Below are 17,703 nucleotides of genomic sequence, written 5' to 3'. Positions count from 1 at the left end.
CTGTAGGGAGAAAGATGCCTCGTTCACAATGCAGTTTACTATGCAGTGGCCCATTCTGCACTGACATAGGCCTACGTTCTGTCATAGTCCATATGTCAAATGACATCATAGAGTGGTAGAGATATAAGCCTGACATCATATTGTTTAGTCAGGAACGCATCATCAGCTCAAGACTAATATTGCATGTTAAATGCTTTGAAATGTGCAGAGCTGCTTGCATGCTCTTATAAAGCCTTATATCACAGTATGCAAACCTAAGGAACATCTTTGGCTGATGGGCATTTTTATGAAGGCTAAAAGAGTCAAAGCATGTTAGCTCACACATTTTGATAATTTTGATATACCGAGTCCTGTGTCTCTATGAAAAATAGATACTGGACTGTGCCAGTGAGTCCTGGGGTGTTTGTCACGACAGTCACTTTCAAACAACACTGTATATATTCACATCCAGCTGTACCTTATCTATATTAATTGCACTGGTGATTGCATTTACGTGATACAATACCACAATGTTTGGGCAATATCAATATCGGGTAGCATCCTCAGTGCAATAGCTTATCTGTTTGCAGTATTTCATGCCCATACAGGGTTTATGGTGTTATTAAGTCCTGTGTAATGTCTTATGTCCAAAATCTCAGTTTACATTTACAATCAGTTGTTATGTGAATGCACTGTTTGGAGTGGTGCAAAAAAATTCATTGTACTCTGTACAATGACAATAAAGGAATCTAATATCCATAATGTGAGATAGAAAGGAGTGAGTTTTCACTTCATTCTGGCCTGTAGTCTGCAGATGGAAGGAAATGTGTAAGTGTGAGCGGCACCAGTGCGAATGCAAAATTAGACACGACTCCACCACATTCTGTGAAATGGCTTCTCCGAAATGGCCGAGTACTGAATATGTAAGCAGTACCGTCAACAGTGTGTACAGACCACGCAACTTTGAAATGCACAACTCAACGCAGAGAACATGCTGGCTTCCAGAAAGGTCTGAACATTCCCCAAGTGTAACACAGCTCATACGTCTTGTTCCTCTTGATAACTGGTGAGGCAAGCCAGAACATCCTATTTCACGCTGCCCACATCTACTGTATGGAAAGCCAAATGGGCACATTCTTAACGTGTTAACACACTGTTAGTCAAGTCAAGTCAAGTAGGTTCATCTGTCATTTCAGCCATATTCACAGTATACAGTGAAACTAAACGTTGTTCCTCCAGGCCTGAGGTGCACAAAAAAACAAAAGGACAGAAACAACACTGGACTATGCAAAAAAAAATTTACAGGACAAGACAGCATACAGTGCAGTTGACAAAGCAGTAACTGTGCTGGTTTGAATCGAGTCTCCCGATTGGCCACTCCGGGGCCGCGTCTCCCAATTAACCACTCCAGGCCAGCTTGACAATCAGGCGGGAACTTTTTATTTAGGTTTCCATGAAAAAGCAAAGAACCTAGTTGATATTGTTTTACAGCACTTATTAAGGCTAACTGACCATTTATAAATGTCTTAGCAGTGTGAACAGCATGGGAAAAGAGGTTAAAGTGAGCATGGTTATAAGAACAGGTCTCGCTCACCTTAATTCACTTTGTGTTGGTGGATGGGTACAGTAAGAATGTGTTTATGCATGTCCATGGCATTTACAGTCAGATCACACATACAGACCACAATGAAATGTGTGTCTGCAGGTTCCTATATCGTACACATATCTAATGCTGGATTTAGAAGCTGCAGCATTGTGACACAGCAAAGAGTTTGTGTGCATTTGTACAGAGTCAAAGGTAAGTGTGAGATTATGTTGTGCCCAGTAAAAGGGTGGAAGGGGCCCCTGGTTCCTCCCAGCCCCCGAAGGCCCCCTCCAGGTGCCGTGCCACAGCCAAGGTCAGGTGATCCTGAAACCTCCCAGCAACAACCTGCACACCTAAAGGCAAACCCTCCTGGTTCAGGCCCAGAGGACACTGCGTCACCGGCAGGCCCAGGATGTTGAAGATCCCTGGGGGGGGGGGGGGGGGGTAGAGACACATCTTAGGCCCACACAGGGCTTCCATCAAACAACAACCCTGATGTTCTCCTGTGCCAGTTCATTACATATACTACTGAAAGGGTTTGGCTGATTGAAATCCTGCTGTCGGCACGATGATGTCACTGTTAGATCTTTGAGCAAAGCCCTTAACCCTCTCTGCTCCTAGGACCCTGGCTGAGCGTGCTCTCTGACCCTTACTTGTATGCTACCTATGAAGGTCCTGTGATGTGCATTTGCTCTGCAGGCGTACCGGTATAGGAGAAATTGAAAGGAGTTAGAAGGGGCAGGTGTTTCTTGGGGGCGACGTGGGGGTGAGAGGGATACAGCAGGATCCCATCTGTTCCCAGCAGATTTTCCAGCTGGTTATGAAGCTGCTCCTTCTGCTGCACAATGAACTTGGAGGGGAGTGAACTCTGAGCCATCTCCACTATGGCCAGTCCTGGGACCAGAGAGATGTGTGATTGTTTTATACACAAATACATATGTTTTGGATTTGGATCTTTGTGAGCTTCTACAGCTCTGGAAAAAATTTAGAGACCACTGTATATTTTTTTTTAATCTGCATTTTTAAAATCCTGGTTTAACCCTGGTTCTGCTGGCAGAGGCTACACTGTGAGGCAGCTGCTTCCGGGATCAAAGTTTCTAAGACAGAAGGACACAGGAATAAGGTGAAGCAGGAGACACTGGCAATAACAAAAATCCAGCCAGTTAGAGGGCAGAAGCAACTTTCTAATGCCAGAGATGACCATTAAATTATCCAACATTGCCTCATAAATCAGAGGATGACCTCAAGTGACCGTCAAAAGGAATGGGAAATATTAAGTGCAGGTGTGAAGTGCATTGCTAGGACAGTTTGTATCAGGCCCCTAGAAGCAGGACTGAAGTCTCATAAAGCAAGGAAGAAGCCCTTCATCAATGAGAAGTAGGGAAGAGCCAGGCTGAAGTTTGCACAAGGTGCATTCCCATAAATTGAGAAATGAGTGAAACTGAAAATTTTGCTGTGGTCTCTTAATTTTTTCCAGAGCTGTAATTTAGTGTTTATTGGTGTCTGTGGTCTGTAGCTACCAATGGCCGGGAAGGTGTGAGATGACTGTCCCACCACCCACTTGGCCAGCTCCCACAAAGGCCACACCTTCCGCTGCTCAGTCCCCATCAGGTCTGCAAAGCTTCTGGCTGGCTGTAATGGAGCAGATCCCTCATTGCTACATACCATGCAGAACTGACTGCATTGTGAAAGACAGACTGTGAGTACTGAGACACACCTTTCCATCTCTGCCCGGAGAAGCCATGAAGGCCCCCCAAATCTGGGTTGAGCATTTGAACTGAGGAATATGCAGCTCTTGAACTCTAACCCCCAGATCAGTTTCCAGAGTCTCTACCACCTGGCAGAAAACAGGTACTTTTTATACCACAAGTTAAACTTAGCAGACTCAAAAAATAACCCTTAACACACCCATCTAAACCCCTCTACCACCTGACCTCTGACCTTTCTCTGGGCTTGAATAAGCTGCTTGTCGACTGGTGACACCAAAGGGGAGCCTCCACAGTGAGGGACAGAGAAGTAGCGGAGTTTCTTGAGGTCCACCTCTGATGTCAATGACAGCCTGGAGATGGGACAAGACAGCCTTCGCAGACAGAGAGATGCAGCCCATAGATATACAGAAGTACTCAGCACTGACACAGTCATGGAGTGAGAGGAAGGAGACTCATCACAGAGACACAGATAAAGAGGGGAGGGAAACTCATCACAGGGTCACAGAGAGAGGGGAGGGAAACTCAATCACAGAGTCACAGAGAGAGGGGAGGGAAACTCATCACAGAGTCATAGAGAGAGGGGAGGGAAACTCATCACAGAGTCAGAGAGAGAGGGGAGGGAAACTCATCACAGAGTCATAAAGAGAGGGGAGGGAAACTCATCACAGAGTCATAGAGAGAGGGGAGGGAAACTCATCACAGAGTCACAGAGAGAGGGGAGGAAAACTCATCACAGAGTCACAGAGAGAGGGGAGGGAAACTCATCACAGAGTCACAGAGAGAGGGGAGGGAAACTCATCACAGAGTCACAGAGAGAGGGGAGGGAAACTCATCACAGAGTCATAGAGAGAGGGGAGGGAAACTCATCACAGAGTCACAGAGAGAGGGGAGGGAAACTCATCACAGAGTCACAGAGAGAGGGGAGGGAAACTCATCACAGAGTCACAGAGAGAGGGGAGGGAAACTCATCACAGAGTCACAGAGAGAGGGGAGGGAAACTCATCACAGAGTCACAGAGAGAGGGGAGGGAAACTCATCACAGAGTCACAGAGAGAGGGGAGGGAAACTCATCACAGAGTCATAGAGAGAGGGGAGGGAAACTCATCACAGAGTCACAGAGAGAGGGGAGGGAAACTCATCACAGAGTCATAGAGAGAGGGGAGGGAAACTCATCACAGAGTCACAGAGAGAGGGGAGGGAAACTCATCACAGAGTCATAGAGAGAGGGGAGGGAAACTCATCACAGAGTCACAGAGAGAGGGGAGGGAAACTCATCACAGAGTCACAGAGAGAGGGGAGGGAAACTCATCACAGAGTCACAGAGAGAGGGGAGGGAAACTCATCACCGAGTCACAGAGAGAGGGGAGGGAAACTCATCACAGAGTCACAGAGAGAGGGGAGGGAAACTCATCACAGAGTCACAGAGAGAGGGGAGGGAAACTCATCACAGAGTCACAGAGAGAGGGGAGGGAAACTCATCACAGAGTCACAGAGAGAGGGGAGGGAAACTCATCACAGAGAGAGGGGAGGGAAACTCATCACAGAGTCATAGAGAGAGGGGAGGGAAACTCATCACAGAGTCACAGAGAGAGGGGAGGGAAACTCATCACAGAGTCACAGAGAGAGGGGAGGGAAACTCATCACAGAGTCATAGAGAGAGGGGAGGGAAACTCATCACAGAGTCAGAGAGAGAGGGGAGGGAAACTCATCACAGAGTCAGAGAGAGAGGGGAGGGAAATTCATCACAGAGTCACAGAGAGAGAGGAGGGAAACTCATCACAGATAAACAGAGCTGGTGATTTGTACTTGTCAGCATTGGCTCCAGCCATGATGCGCAGCACAGGCAACAGATCCATAGCGTAGCGACACATGGGTCCCGTAGTGAGGAAGTCCTCCTGCAGGCCAGACCTAGGGGGGTACTGTCCCTCATTTGACACCACTCCTGGGTAAATATACCCAAATACACACACACACACACACACACACACGCACGCACAGGTTTGTAATTATATCTTTATGGGGACTCTCCATTTATTTTTATGGGGAAAACTCTAATCCCAACATGACGACCTTAACCCTACCCAGCCCTAACCTTAGCCATAGGTAACCAAGCAAAATACAAGACTTTTGGCATTTTCAGTTTTTGATTGCATCTTTGTGGGGACCAGAAAATGGCCCCCACAATGTCACAATAACAGGTTTTTATTACATTGTGGGGAACACCTGGTTCCCGCAATGTAATATAAACCTAAAACACACACACACACACACACCTGAGGTAGGCTTGTGGCCAAAAATGCCATTAAAGAAGGCGGGAATGCGGATGCTGCCACCGATGTCAGAGCCCACGCCAATGATGGAGCCCCCACTGGCCAGAATGCTGCCCTCTCCACCTGCGAAGAGATTGCAGTTTCACTACAGCCATAAACTCAGCTGGAGTTTCCAGATACTGTAACACTGTATGTATATGTATGTGTATATATGTATGTATATAGTACAGTGTATGTATATATGCTATATTGTATAATATACTGTATGTATATATTGTGCTCCTGCAGTTCCCTGAGCATTGACCGGTGAGACCCACCAGAACTTCCCCCAGGGATCCTGCTAGTGTCATAGGGGTTGCTGGTAACACCATACAGTCGATTGTAGGACTCTAACCACATGCAGAGCTCGCTGCAGTTGGTCACAGCCAGAGGAATGGCCCCAGCCCTCTTTAACTGGGCCAAGGAGTTGGCGTCTCGCTCGGAAACGACATCCCTGCGGGAAATCAGTCCCGTGGAGTTGGGCATACCTGTGGAACAGGGGAACAAGGTCAAAACAGGAAGGGGGTTGGCAGAAAGGCACGGAGAGACAGGTAACAAAGAGAGAGGAGAAGCCCCTCCGTGCAGAACCCCAGCAGTGAGCAGAAAAAGAGAGACACGCTCAACATGCACAGAATAGCACAAGGAGGACAGAAACCAAACAGAGCAGCAACGTTCATGGTAAGGCACGGCAGACTGGCACCTCGGAGAGCAAAAGCCTCTTTGGCAGTGAAAGGAACGCCCAAGAAGGGAAGCCGGGCCTCTAGGTCCTGCTCCTCAGATTTCTCCTCGTCCAGAAATGTATCTACCTGGGCAGCCTCCTGAAGAGCTTCTGAGAACCTGTGAGACGGGAAGAGTGAGGGGACAGGGGAGAAGGTGAAAGAGTAAGTGGAAGGAGAGAAACAAGAACTCACATAGTCCCCGGAGAGATAAGGCACGCAACACACTGACATGGATCCATAACCTACACACCTGCACATGCTCTCCCTAAATAAATTACCTATGCTTGGCAACTCCATTGATGATGGGGTTGATCTCCTGGATCCGGTCAATGTAGGCCTGCACCACCTCCACACTAGTCACCTGCGGATTGATATGGTCATGAGTTAAAAGCTAAACAAGTTATTAAAGATGAGTGTTAGCTGCAATATCTTCATATTTTTACACGAAGCTTCCTGCCTTAACACTGTAGCAATGCCACCCCCCCCCCCTAAATCACATGCCTATGTTAAGATTGTTTGGAATATGGTGTGTACATAAGGCTAACTACCTACAAAACATACATTTACAGTAATTAAAAGTTTTTGAAGGATATGGTGTGGTTAAACTATTTTTTTTTTTTTATCAGCTTTTAAATCCAGCTGAAATTCTCTGTTTAAAATGTGATATCTGCAGATCTATGTTCTAGTTATTGCACATGTAATTTAAAGATACTCCAACATGCTTTGCAGCGCAGTTAAGCAGTGTTTCGATGTGGTTTTGAAGAATGCTTGCTCAGCTAGCATGAAGTAGCTGAAGCACGAAGCTAGCCGGGAGAGAGATCCGTTTTACTCCTGTGTTTCAGGCTCGAAATGTGAGCTTTAGGGATGTTGCATACTTTTCTAAAGTCTTGTTTCCCTGATGATGTAGCTCAGTGGGACAGCGCATGGTTTACAAAGGCATCATCCCAACTATGACCTCTAGGGGGTAGGGGGGGGCAGTGTGTGGCAGTGATGGTTACTTGTCACTGTTTCTTTGGCTGGTTCGAATCCCGTACACTTAATAAATACGTTTTTCTACTAGCGACTTATTAATTTAATGTTGTTGCCGATTTCGCCGAACTATTAAAAAGTGCAGTGGGGTGGCTTAACTAATAATTTTGCGGTCAAGTAGTTGAATTTCGTGCCCATAACATTTCAACCAAGATAGGCCACAGACCAGCAGGAAGCTTATTTTCTTGTCTGTCTTTCATATCACGATCTAGATAAGCAACTATTTCCAATCAACATTTAGGCTGCATGTGACGCAGCTTATACTTCCATCCAAATGCATAGTGTATGCTAGCTCTCCATCCATCCGTTTAAAATCACGTGTCATATTCAGGGTCCAGAGCCTATCCGGAGACTACAGGCACAAGACAGGGAACCACCCAGAATGTGGAACCAACAGGGGGGGGGGGGGGGGAATACCCCCTGAATACCCCCTGAAAAGCTCATATACAACATGCATACTCCCCACACTTGGACAGAGGTGGGAGGTGACAGTACTAGCCACTGCACCAGCACAACTAAACCAGCCAAAGTATACTGCCTCCTCGTAGCATAGATCACTTTCGTTTTGGGGACACAAACAGCCAGTGTTCTATCTACCAATGCTACTTATCGAGACGTGCTATCGAGCCTTTCTGCGCATGTGCAGTTCCACCGTCTTGGAATTAGGGTTAGGTTTTAGGGGTTAGCGTAGGGGTTTTAGGGTTTTTTGGGGGGGATTAGGGTTAGGGCTAGGGCTATCGATTAGCACTACAACTCGACAAAGTAGCTCAACTCGTCAGAACACCGGTCCCCAAATGCCAAACGCAAAACATTGTGGAAATCCTCGAACGCAAAACAGGTAATAAAATGTCAGTAAGCACACAAAATACGAATTAAAAACGCAAAATTTAGAAAAAGTTACCAATTAGAAAACGCAAAACCTAGAGAAAACAATTGTGTATTATTAATGTTTATTGTTTTTCTATTTTTGGTGCTTCCCGGCTACCGTAGCATGGATGGCGCAGATGACATTGCGGAAGGGGCTGGTGGCTGCGGACTCACGGACTGACCTCCCGGCGGCGGATCTTCCGCGCCAGCTGCACCCCAGATAGCAATAGCAACGGGTTGGTGATCGGCGGCAATCTGACCGACGTCCCGCTTCTTCGGGATGTAAGTGACCCATGGATAGCAGTCAGAACCGCCACGGCGATTCTCAGCAACCGAGCTAAAACGCGCTCCAAACACCGTAGCGCCATATTTGCGTCACGTGGTCCCTGGAATAGCGGCGTACTCTGGGCAGAAAAGGTTATAGAAAGCGGCCAGGATATCTTACTGGGGCTCGAGGTTTACCGATGCGGTTGTCAGCTGGTAAAAATGTTTACCTTTAGATCCAGAGACACCGCTATTGCATAAATTGCTATTGCACTTACTGTTACTCTTCGTTGAATGAGTCCACGTTATTTTAACTGCTTCTGTCTTACATCCGCGTTTGAATATGTTATGTTATGTCTTGCGCATTAATATTCTGTTAATTAAAATTTCTTGCTCTATGACCGACGAGATTGAAATTTCATCTGCGTGACCCATGGATCACATAGCTGAAGAGGAAAATAAACATTTTGACTTTGACAACTACAACAAGCTTTTTTTTCTGACTTTTATGTATCTGATAGTGAACAAAAATGTAACCAGTGTAACAAAGTAGTCTGAAGACAATTTGATTTTCTGTATTTTAATTCACAATGATATATTTTGGCGGTTTTATAATAAAATGCACAGTATATCACATTAATATTGTATTGCTGAAAAGTACTTCATAAACCATGTATGCATCTTACAAGTCAGCTGCTTTCCGGGGATTTTCCACTTATTTTGTCTCTTTCTTATGTGCATAAACCTACCGAACAGTGTAGTGTAAGTAAAGTATAACATATTAAACTGCCGTTTACATTCAGTGGCCAGTTTTTAGCGACACCTGCTGGTTATTGCAAACAGCAAATGGTGACTGACGCTGAATACATACACGTGAACAGGGTCAACAGTTTCATTCATGGTTTGGCTAAGCCTCAGAAAAGTTAAATCACCTGATTTTCGATCTGGCGTGGCAGAAAGAGCCTTGGTACTGTGTGAGGTCAGAAGAGAATGGTCAGACATCACAGCTAACTGGCCACAAGTGCCTCTGAACACACAGAAGAAGAAATTTGGAAGGCAAAAGGTACCAACTGGGCATACCTAATAAAGCAGCCACTGAATATATGTTCAAAGTTGTATCAATTTGACATGTACATAGTACTATTCTACCTTCTGACTATCCTTAAGCTGTCATAAATATATCTTAGCTGTGTGTGACATCACTACAAATCCACTGTGAATTGACCAGCAGGCATGGGCTGTGAGAATATCAGCATAATTCCTTTTTTATTTATTAATCATGAACATGCTGTGTCAGTCCAGCAGTGTGATTGGGGTAACAATTAGTGGGGCGTCGTTTTTGCTCGACTTGTTAGTGCAGGGGCTGAAGAATGGGTAGATGCTGTCAGAGAAAGTGTCAATGAACGTGTAGATGTGAGACTTGATATCTGCGTTGTAGAAAGAGATCTGCCCCACATCATAGTCCACGAAGACACCAATCTTGTGAGGCTTAGTGCTGAGGCCCAAATTGGTGGGGGGCTCCGTCCGGAAGGCATAATCCTGCCTGTCCCTCAGGCTCAGGAACCAGTAGCCCTGGCTGGGGCTCACCGTGATCTTGCCTTTGCGGTTGCTGGAGCAGCTGGCCACTCCCACGTCCCAGTCTGTCTTCAGACCCACCTCCACCTCCCAGTAGTGGCGGCCAGCAGAAAAGCCTTGGTGAGCCAGCACACAGACCACGCGATCGAAGCGCTGTTTCATGTCGGGCACCAGCTGGTGTCGGTCGCCACACCGCACCCGCTTGCCATCTTCTGAGAGGATGAGCCGAGGGTGGGCGGTGTTGGGGTCCAGTGTGACATCAACTGGGGGCAGGGGGTGGGAGCAGGGATAAGATGTCAGAGCAAAGGGCCCAACTGTTATGCCGTAGGAGAAAAGGAAATCTTACAGCTGACAGGTAACATAGAAAGTAGAGGTTCTTATTCTGAAAACATTCTTAGTAACTAAAACACAAAGATTCTAATATAATGTGCATAAAGTACTAATGGGCAAATGAAGCTTCATGAACCATTTGTTATATTTTTTGACCCCACTAGATGGTGCTCTTGCTTTTCATTGGGGCATGCTTTGAGCCCTTTTATGAACAGAAAACACAGTGGTACCTTGGAATACTCGCTTAATTTATTCAAGAAGGCTGGTCAAGTTGCGATTTGAGATCCAAGTCGAATTTCCCCATAAAAAATAATGTAAATAAATTGAATCTGTTCCAAACCCCCAAATGATTGCCTATTTAAATGTATCTACCTAACTAAAGATAAAAACCATTAACAATCAATATTAAGGTTATACAGACATGAAAAGCATGCACACAAAAGCAGTAAACATTAAATGAATGACAATCCCATACTCTGAAGCGAGAGCAGAAAAATGTGCACCATCTTCAAGTATCGCTAAAATTTCCTTTTTAAGCTCAACAGTTACTCTCACTACTTTCCTCTTTGGTTTGGCTGGTATCACTGCTCACTTTCTTAGGGGCCAAGATTACTATATCACTAAATGTACTGTAGATAAAGAACAAAAAACCTTCCCACCGAAAACAGGAACACAGCTTTCGCACGTCGAACCTGGTCGGGAGGTACCGTGAGACTAAGAGTAATTTATATGCATCAGCATCCCTGTAGGTCCGTCTGCTTTTGCGTGTCCATCTGTACAAGTTTTAGCACGTCTGTTTTGTTGTGTCATGTTCCGAGTTTTCAGTTGAGTTGTGGTTAGATTTTTCTTGACCGACCTATTTGAGGTCTGAATTGGTAGAGTTAGACGCATCTTGACCCATACAGGTTTTAGCAGGAATGGTTGAGTTCCAAGATTTTGGTTGAGGTACAAGTCAAAATAAATTCGACAGACCAGTTCGACATCCGAGTTGGTCGAGTTAAGAGGCGTTCAAGTTCCAAGGTTCTACTGTATAGCAAATGGTTCATGAAACTTCATTTGCCCATCACTAGCATGAAGATCAAGCACAAGGCTCTTCAAATCTGCACCTCAATTCCAAATCCAGGCTTTGTTTTCAGTTCTCCCAGGTAGTTAGTTTAATAATTACTGATTATGATTGGGCACAGAGACTTCACACTCGGCTTACAGGTAAAGGAAGGCTGGAAAACCAGCAGTGCTCGGAACTTAAGGACTATGATTTGAAAACCATTGGTCAAGTAGAAGAACACATACCGGCATACTCTTCTACCCTCTTCATCTCTGAAAGACAGAAGCAATAGAACCGAGTTACTGTCATTACATTAGGAGTGATGTTACTGTCACTACAATAAGAATAATGTAAACTATTACTACACTATGAATTGTGTTATTGTCACTACACAAAGAATAGTATTACTGTCACTACACCATGAATGGTGTTACTGTCACTACAATAAAAATAATGTTATTGTTACTACACTATGAATAGTGTTACTGTCACTACACTAGGAATGGTGCTACTGTCACAACAATAAGAATAATGTTACTATTACTACACTATGAATGGTGTTACTGTCACTACAGTACATATCTACAGATGGTATCACTGAGACGTACTTGGTTGGTATCTCACAAGGCTGCGGCTTGCTGGACTAGAAAAATCTGTGGAAAGAAAGGGGATCTTGCTCAGAGTGATTCAGTACCATTTAACAGCAGCTTATATAATTGTTAAGGTTGGAGAATAAAGGATGTGTATAACTGTTCAGAGGTGGCTGGAAGCTACAGTAAGCTGTGTTTTTACTCACATACAAGCACCTGAATTCTGCTGTGATTGCCAGGCTGCCATATGAAGACTACGTGTTTCTGTGTGTGTGTGGGGGGGTTGGGGGTGGGGGGCTTGCATAGATCACATTCAGGGACCAAACTGTGGTAAAACCTGAAACTTCCTTACTTTTGGGGACATTTTGCAGGTCCCCATTTGGATAACCTCCATTTTATAAAATCTGTGACTGCCAAAAAATACCAAATACCAAAAAATTAAAAATTCAGAATTTTTGTATTTTGTTTGGTTACTTAAGATTAAGGTTAGGACTGGTAGGGCTTCAGTTTGTCATTGTTGGGATTAGGATTTTGCCCATAGAAATGAATATATTTTGAATGGGTAGGTATGTATCTTCATATATTAGTGCGTGAGCATGTAACATGCAGGCTGTGTGCTGGGTATGTTTGGAATTTCAGCAATGTTCAGGTACAAAGGAGTGAAGGCGTGTGGATCCAGCATCGGTGAAGATTCTACCAAAGGCTTCACTGGGTGACAGGATTTCAGGGATTCTTACTATACATAGTGCTCAGTGTTACCCTGAGGGTGAAGTGGTGCCCTGCTCAGATCTAACCCTGATCTGTGCCACGACCTTCCTGGGTGCTTATTTATAAGGTACAAAAGGATAGATGGATATTAAGGATCACCCACTGAAACTTATTTTTGGGTGATATTTCCTTATATTTCCTTAATACTTATTTTTCTATTCTTTGTTTATTGTATAGTTATGTCACACTTATTCCTCCTGTACTGGCTGCTGTAACAATGCCAATTTCCTAATAGTGGGATTAATAAAGATTTATCTCATCTCATCTCTTGGTTCATTGTTTGGAAATAAGCCCCTTTTACCTGTTTCTGCTACCTCACTCGTGTTCAGCAGCTTCGTCATCTCTCGCTGGAAGCACTCCACCAGCTGGGACACCTGCTGCACCGCGGCCGCTGACTGCAGGTCAGGGGACACCGTGACAGGGCCCCATTCTTTGGTCTGCACTGGTGTGCACAGGGCTGGGAAAGTCTGCAGTCAGTGGCGAAAGTGGGTTTGGTTTTAGTTTTTGTCTTTGCTTTAAAGAGAAGCTCCTTTCAATAGTGGTGGGCAAATTAAGCTTTCATGAACCATTTGCTGTATTTTTGACCCCACTGGATGGTGTGCTTGGTTTGTTTGGGGCATGTTTTGAGCCCTTATATGAACAGAGAGCACCATCTAGTGGAGTCAGAAAACACAGCAAATGGTTCATGAAGTTTCATTTGGCCATCACTAGCTTTCAGTAAAGGTATGCAACTCACTCCGATATATGGGTGACCAACTAGTAACCAGCACATTAATGCTACTTGTTCCCATAATTTCAGATATTTTGCCTCAAGTATAGCTCTTGATCCCTGACCTTAAGGAAGTGGACTTCGTCTTCAGACTGTGAGAGCTCCCTGATGCTCATACTCCTCTTCTTCAGCTCGGCAATTTCCAGCTCCAGGTCTTGGATGAGGCTTCCTGCATGCCGCTCAGCTGCGAGACGTTCCATCTCGACGTTCTCAAGCAGCGATGCCTGTGCTCTCTCTAAGGAGCTGATCAGGGCTGTGAACATATGCGTGCTGCCCGCTGTTTCCTGCTCTGCCGTTGCCTGGAAGAGACAGAAATGCTGCGGTGGCTACAGAGACCGAGAGTGGTCATGGTGTTTGGATCCAAATCACAACTGATTTAACCAGAAACCTGCACCCTGTAAATGGTGACCAATACAATACTGCAAGTACACTGGGGTCTTCTGACGACAAAGCTCTCACTTTACTGTCATTGGTATTGCTTCTTGCTTCCGGATGGGGAGGGTGGGCTTGGCTCAGTAACAATCAGCTGACAGTAGGGGGGCTCACCTGGAGGCTATCCAGAGACATCCTGAAGTTCTCCACCTTCTTTAGCCTGCTCTGGATCATGTCCCTTAATTCCACGTCCAGGATACCAAGCTGAGACTACAGGCAGGTAACAAAATGATCAGGAAAGCATAGATGATGATGATGATTGTTATTATTATTATTATTATTACTAGAGTGACACTTCCTGCTTGTATGAGCGTGCAGCCCGCATCACAACCCTTGCAGACTCACCTTCTTGATGAGACACTCCCTCTTAGCTGGCACCACGCTGTGAGTCCTGTGCTCGTTCTCCAAACAAACTGTGCAGATACACACCTGGTCAGTGCGGCAGAAGATATCCAAGCGCTGGTTGTGCCTATAGCAAATGGAAACCTCTGTGCTGACAGCTGGGCTGCCCAAAGACGATCTCCTGGAGACAGGTGGTGGCACTTTGGCTTGGGTGTCTCCAGCTGTTTGCGAAATCTTTTGAAAGCGAGCCTTCATTTCAGCAAGAAGGTCACTAGACAGCTCGGCCTGCATGGGGGGTCGCCTCTCGGGGACACCCCCCCGGTGCCCTGTGACCATGCCCATGTCAGGCCCAAGCATGCACTTGAACTGCTCAGTGATCTCCCTCAGGGTGCTGTTGACGTGAAGCTCAGGTCTTTGCCCGAAGGTCTCCTTGCATATAGGGCACTGGTAGCTCCTGTCTTTATCCCAGTATTTGCTGATGCAGGCCATGCAGAAGCTATGACCACAGGGGGTGGAGACAGGGGTGGTGAAGACGTCCAGGCAGATGGAGCACAGGAACTGCTCCTCTGACAAGAAGGAGGATATGCTGGCTGGGATACAGGAGACACCAGTATCATTACCAGGCTAACTGCGATGAACGTTAGTGAGCCAGTGTCACTACCAGGGTAACAACAAAGAACGTGAGTGAGCCAGTATCACTACCAGGCTAACGGCGATGAACGTGAGTGAGCCAGTATCACTACCAGGCTAACGGCGATGATCGTAAGTGAGCCAGTGTCACTAGCAGGGTAACATTGATGAACGTGAGTGAGCCAGTATCACTACCAGGGTAACATCGATGAACGTGAGTGAGCCAGTATCACTACCAGGCTAACGGCGATGAACGTGAGTGAGCCAGTATCACTACCAGGGTAACAACAAAGAACGTGAGTGAGCCAGTATCACTACCAGGCTAACGGCGATGAACGTGAGTGAGCCAGTATCACTACCAGGCTAACGGCGATGATCGTAAGTGAGCCAGTGTCACTAGCAGGGTAACATCGATGAACGTGAGTGAGCCAGTATCACTACCAGGGTAACATCGATGAACGTGAGTGAGCCAGTATCACTACCAGGCTAACGGCGATGAACGTGAGTGAGCCAGTATCACTACCAGGGTAACATCGATGAACGTGAGTGAGCCAGTATCACTACCAGGCTAACGGCGATGAACGTGAGTGAGCCAGTATCACTAGCAGGCTAACGGCATGATGATCATAAGTGAGCCAGGGTCACTACCAGGCTAACAGTGGTGAAACACCAGGCATAAGGCAGGGAACAATCCAGGACATAGCACCAACCCACCTGAGGATATACTTACCATTCACACACATCATTCACACTAGGGACAATTTGGCAGCATTTTTAGAGGATAAATTAAGTTGTTAAGATTTGGGACGCATGTAGCTGAAATCAGAGCAGATAGTGTGATGTAGACTTGCCCATGACAAAGAATGACAGACATTTTCACTTGATATATAAGTCTTGCTTCTCTGGAATGAGGTCAAACAACCTTCCATGCTACTAGGTGTAAATTTTTACCAGTTAGGAAACTTATGTGAATCACATATGAAACTTTCTCGGATAAGCAGTAATAAATTAAATTAATGAAAGCTTTTATAAAACAGACTACTAACTTTCGACTAATAGTGATCTTTCTGATTTCAGCTGTTCATCATAAAGCAAGAGGGCAGCTGTTAAATTTGCTTATAATGTGGGGATCGAGGAACGGACCTGCTATTCTGCATTATTGTGCATTTGTAGGTGTACATGTGTGAGTGAATGGTGCATGAGCGTGTCCTGCAATGGGCTGGCCTGGGTTGTTCCCCGCCTCGTGCCCGTAGCTTCTGGGATAGGCTCTGGACCCCCCGTGACACAAAAAGGATAAGCGGTTTGGAAAATGGATGGATGGATAGATTGTACATTTGAGAAAATGGAATAGGTTATACAGCTGGAAATTTCATGGATTAATTATGTACTTCCGTATTTCACAACAGCTTCATTTCTAACAACTGTATGACTGGAACCACTAACTAATCCAAGTTCCTGACAAACATGTTATCTGATACTCTCACGATTCTTAGGGTTTGAGAATGTGAATACAATAGTGGTATGTTATTCGCTCTCATGGGGAAATTTTTTTTTTCGACATCTTGCTGTCCATGAGACACAGACAGGTCAGATCAGGCTTGGGGGGGGGGGTTAAGGACCTCACTCAGGGGCCCAATGGTGGTATCAGTCTACCAGCCTGGGGATTCAAACAGGCAATCTTCTGATCACGGGCCCTCTGACCCACACACTAGGCCCCTAAAGTGCATAGAGACTTCAGTCTCTACATTCTCAATAGGGTGCCCAGTCAAACAAAACCATAATTATCACACTTTTGAGAATACAGCACTTGCACCATTACATCACCCAGTCTATGACTGTTCTATGGTATTCTGAGTATTAAATTACTGGTCCAGGATGGTATCAGAGCTTAGGGCATTGCTGCCAGATCACGTATCATAAAGGGACTGAACTGAATGGAAGGTGTGCAAAGACTCATTAGACTAAATAAATGTAAAATCACAATGGATTATTCTGTGAGACGTTTCAGACACACACTGCGCTCAGCTCACGCTGCTAAGTGCACATCTACATCAGGATTCCATTCATAACCTTTTCTGTGATGCTACATTCCATGCAAAAGTGTGCAAGGGACGGATAGGCCTGTGTGGTGGAACAGGCCTTGCAGAAGAAACCGCAAAAACACGTTTACTCAGAGAAATCCGGGAGAGGAGGCGACTTCCTCCACTGCACTATATATCTGATGGAAGGATTCAACTTACACAACGACACAACTTATTTACAGAATCAGATTGCTTTCTATTTACATTTAAATAATACCTGACCAAGAGTTACACAAATGGCCGCAAAAAAAAAATCCAGTGTAAGATTGTATGTTGCCATGGGATTTATCGCCGACCACAAAAAAAAGGTTTTCGAAGCAATATCCTGACAATATATAAAAGTGAGAACCACACGATCCCCAAATCTCACAGTGCATTGAATGCTTAACGAGCTAGAGCCTCTTACCAGAGTTCCGCTTCTCCATGCCGGATGGCCTCCCGAAGAGGGTACCGGTGTACGGCGGTCTCGGAAGCTGACTTGCTATCTGAGGGTGAGGCTGCATACCCGACCTTTTCCACAGGAGATGTTGGCCCCTCCCACACCCTTTAAAGAGTACCCGTCAGACCAGTACAGTGTTCGCACTTCCAGTTTTTCCTCATGCATTCCTGCATGTTCCCTTGTGTTAAAAGCCTTTGGGGGCTGCAATAGTCATACTGAAGTGTAGTATTACATTTTTAAT

At 45.5% G+C, this 17,703-nt stretch overlaps 2 protein-coding genes and 1 long non-coding RNA gene across 3 annotated transcripts; 1 reads left to right on the top strand and 2 right to left on the bottom strand.

Annotated features, from left to right (window-relative positions):
- Nucleotides 1-1,396: 1,396 nt before the first annotated feature.
- On the bottom strand, nucleotides 1,397-8,868 carry LOC111836787 (fatty-acid amide hydrolase 2-A). The gene is made up of 11 exons (XM_072707175.1): nucleotides 8,380-8,868; nucleotides 6,580-6,662; nucleotides 6,283-6,419; nucleotides 5,861-6,070; nucleotides 5,547-5,666; nucleotides 5,080-5,215; nucleotides 3,506-3,623; nucleotides 3,282-3,401; nucleotides 3,085-3,196; nucleotides 2,270-2,458; nucleotides 1,397-1,989 (listed from the first exon to the last, which is right to left on the bottom strand). The coding sequence occupies exons 1-11, from the start codon at nucleotides 8,563-8,565 to the stop codon at nucleotides 1,790-1,792; spliced, it is 1,611 nt and encodes a 536-aa protein (XP_072563276.1). The 5' UTR covers nucleotides 8,566-8,868; the 3' UTR covers nucleotides 1,397-1,789.
- On the top strand, nucleotides 7,759-9,097 carry LOC111836789 (uncharacterized). The gene is made up of 2 exons (XR_002836493.2): nucleotides 7,759-8,168; nucleotides 8,321-9,097. It is a non-coding gene; the product is annotated as an uncharacterized lncRNA (long non-coding RNA).
- Nucleotides 9,026-17,496, bottom strand: LOC111836785 (E3 ubiquitin-protein ligase TRIM39-like). Its single transcript, XM_023798349.2, has 8 exons — nucleotides 17,430-17,496; nucleotides 14,316-14,902; nucleotides 14,085-14,180; nucleotides 13,604-13,837; nucleotides 13,071-13,236; nucleotides 12,020-12,064; nucleotides 11,657-11,683; nucleotides 9,026-10,299 (listed from the first exon to the last, which is right to left on the bottom strand). Exons 1-8 carry the CDS (start codon nucleotides 17,446-17,448, stop codon nucleotides 9,755-9,757), a joined length of 1,719 nt encoding a protein of 572 aa, XP_023654117.1. The 5' UTR covers nucleotides 17,449-17,496; the 3' UTR covers nucleotides 9,026-9,754.
- Between the last annotated feature and the right edge of the window lie 207 nt (nucleotides 17,497-17,703).

This window comes from Paramormyrops kingsleyae, chromosome 25, assembly GCF_048594095.1.
Source record: "Paramormyrops kingsleyae isolate MSU_618 chromosome 25, PKINGS_0.4, whole genome shotgun sequence".
Classification (NCBI taxonomy): domain Eukaryota; kingdom Metazoa; phylum Chordata; class Actinopteri; order Osteoglossiformes; family Mormyridae; genus Paramormyrops; species Paramormyrops kingsleyae.
This window is presented reverse-complemented; position numbering and strand designations above follow the sequence as displayed.

Coding starts and splice junctions, on each gene's coding strand:
- LOC111836785 (XM_023798349.2), bottom strand. Junction 13,838..14,084: donor TGTCTCTGGATAGCCTCCAG/GTGAGCCCCCCT, acceptor TGTCTCTTCCAG/GCAACGGCAGAGCAGGAAAC. Junction 13,237..13,603: donor ACGAAGTCCACTTCCTTAAG/GTCAGGGATCAA, acceptor CACTGACTGCAG/ACTTTCCCAGCCCTGTGCAC.
- LOC111836787 (XM_072707175.1), bottom strand. CDS start 8,565: ATGGCGCTACGGTGTTTGGAGCGCGTTTTAGCTCGGTTGCTGAGAATC. Junction 6,071..6,282: donor AGAGGCTTTTGCTCTCCGAG/GTGCCAGTCTGC, acceptor CCTGTTCCACAG/GTATGCCCAACTCCACGGGA. Junction 5,667..5,860: donor GATCCCTGGGGGAAGTTCTG/GTGGGTCTCACC, acceptor ATCTCTTCGCAG/GTGGAGAGGGCAGCATTCTG.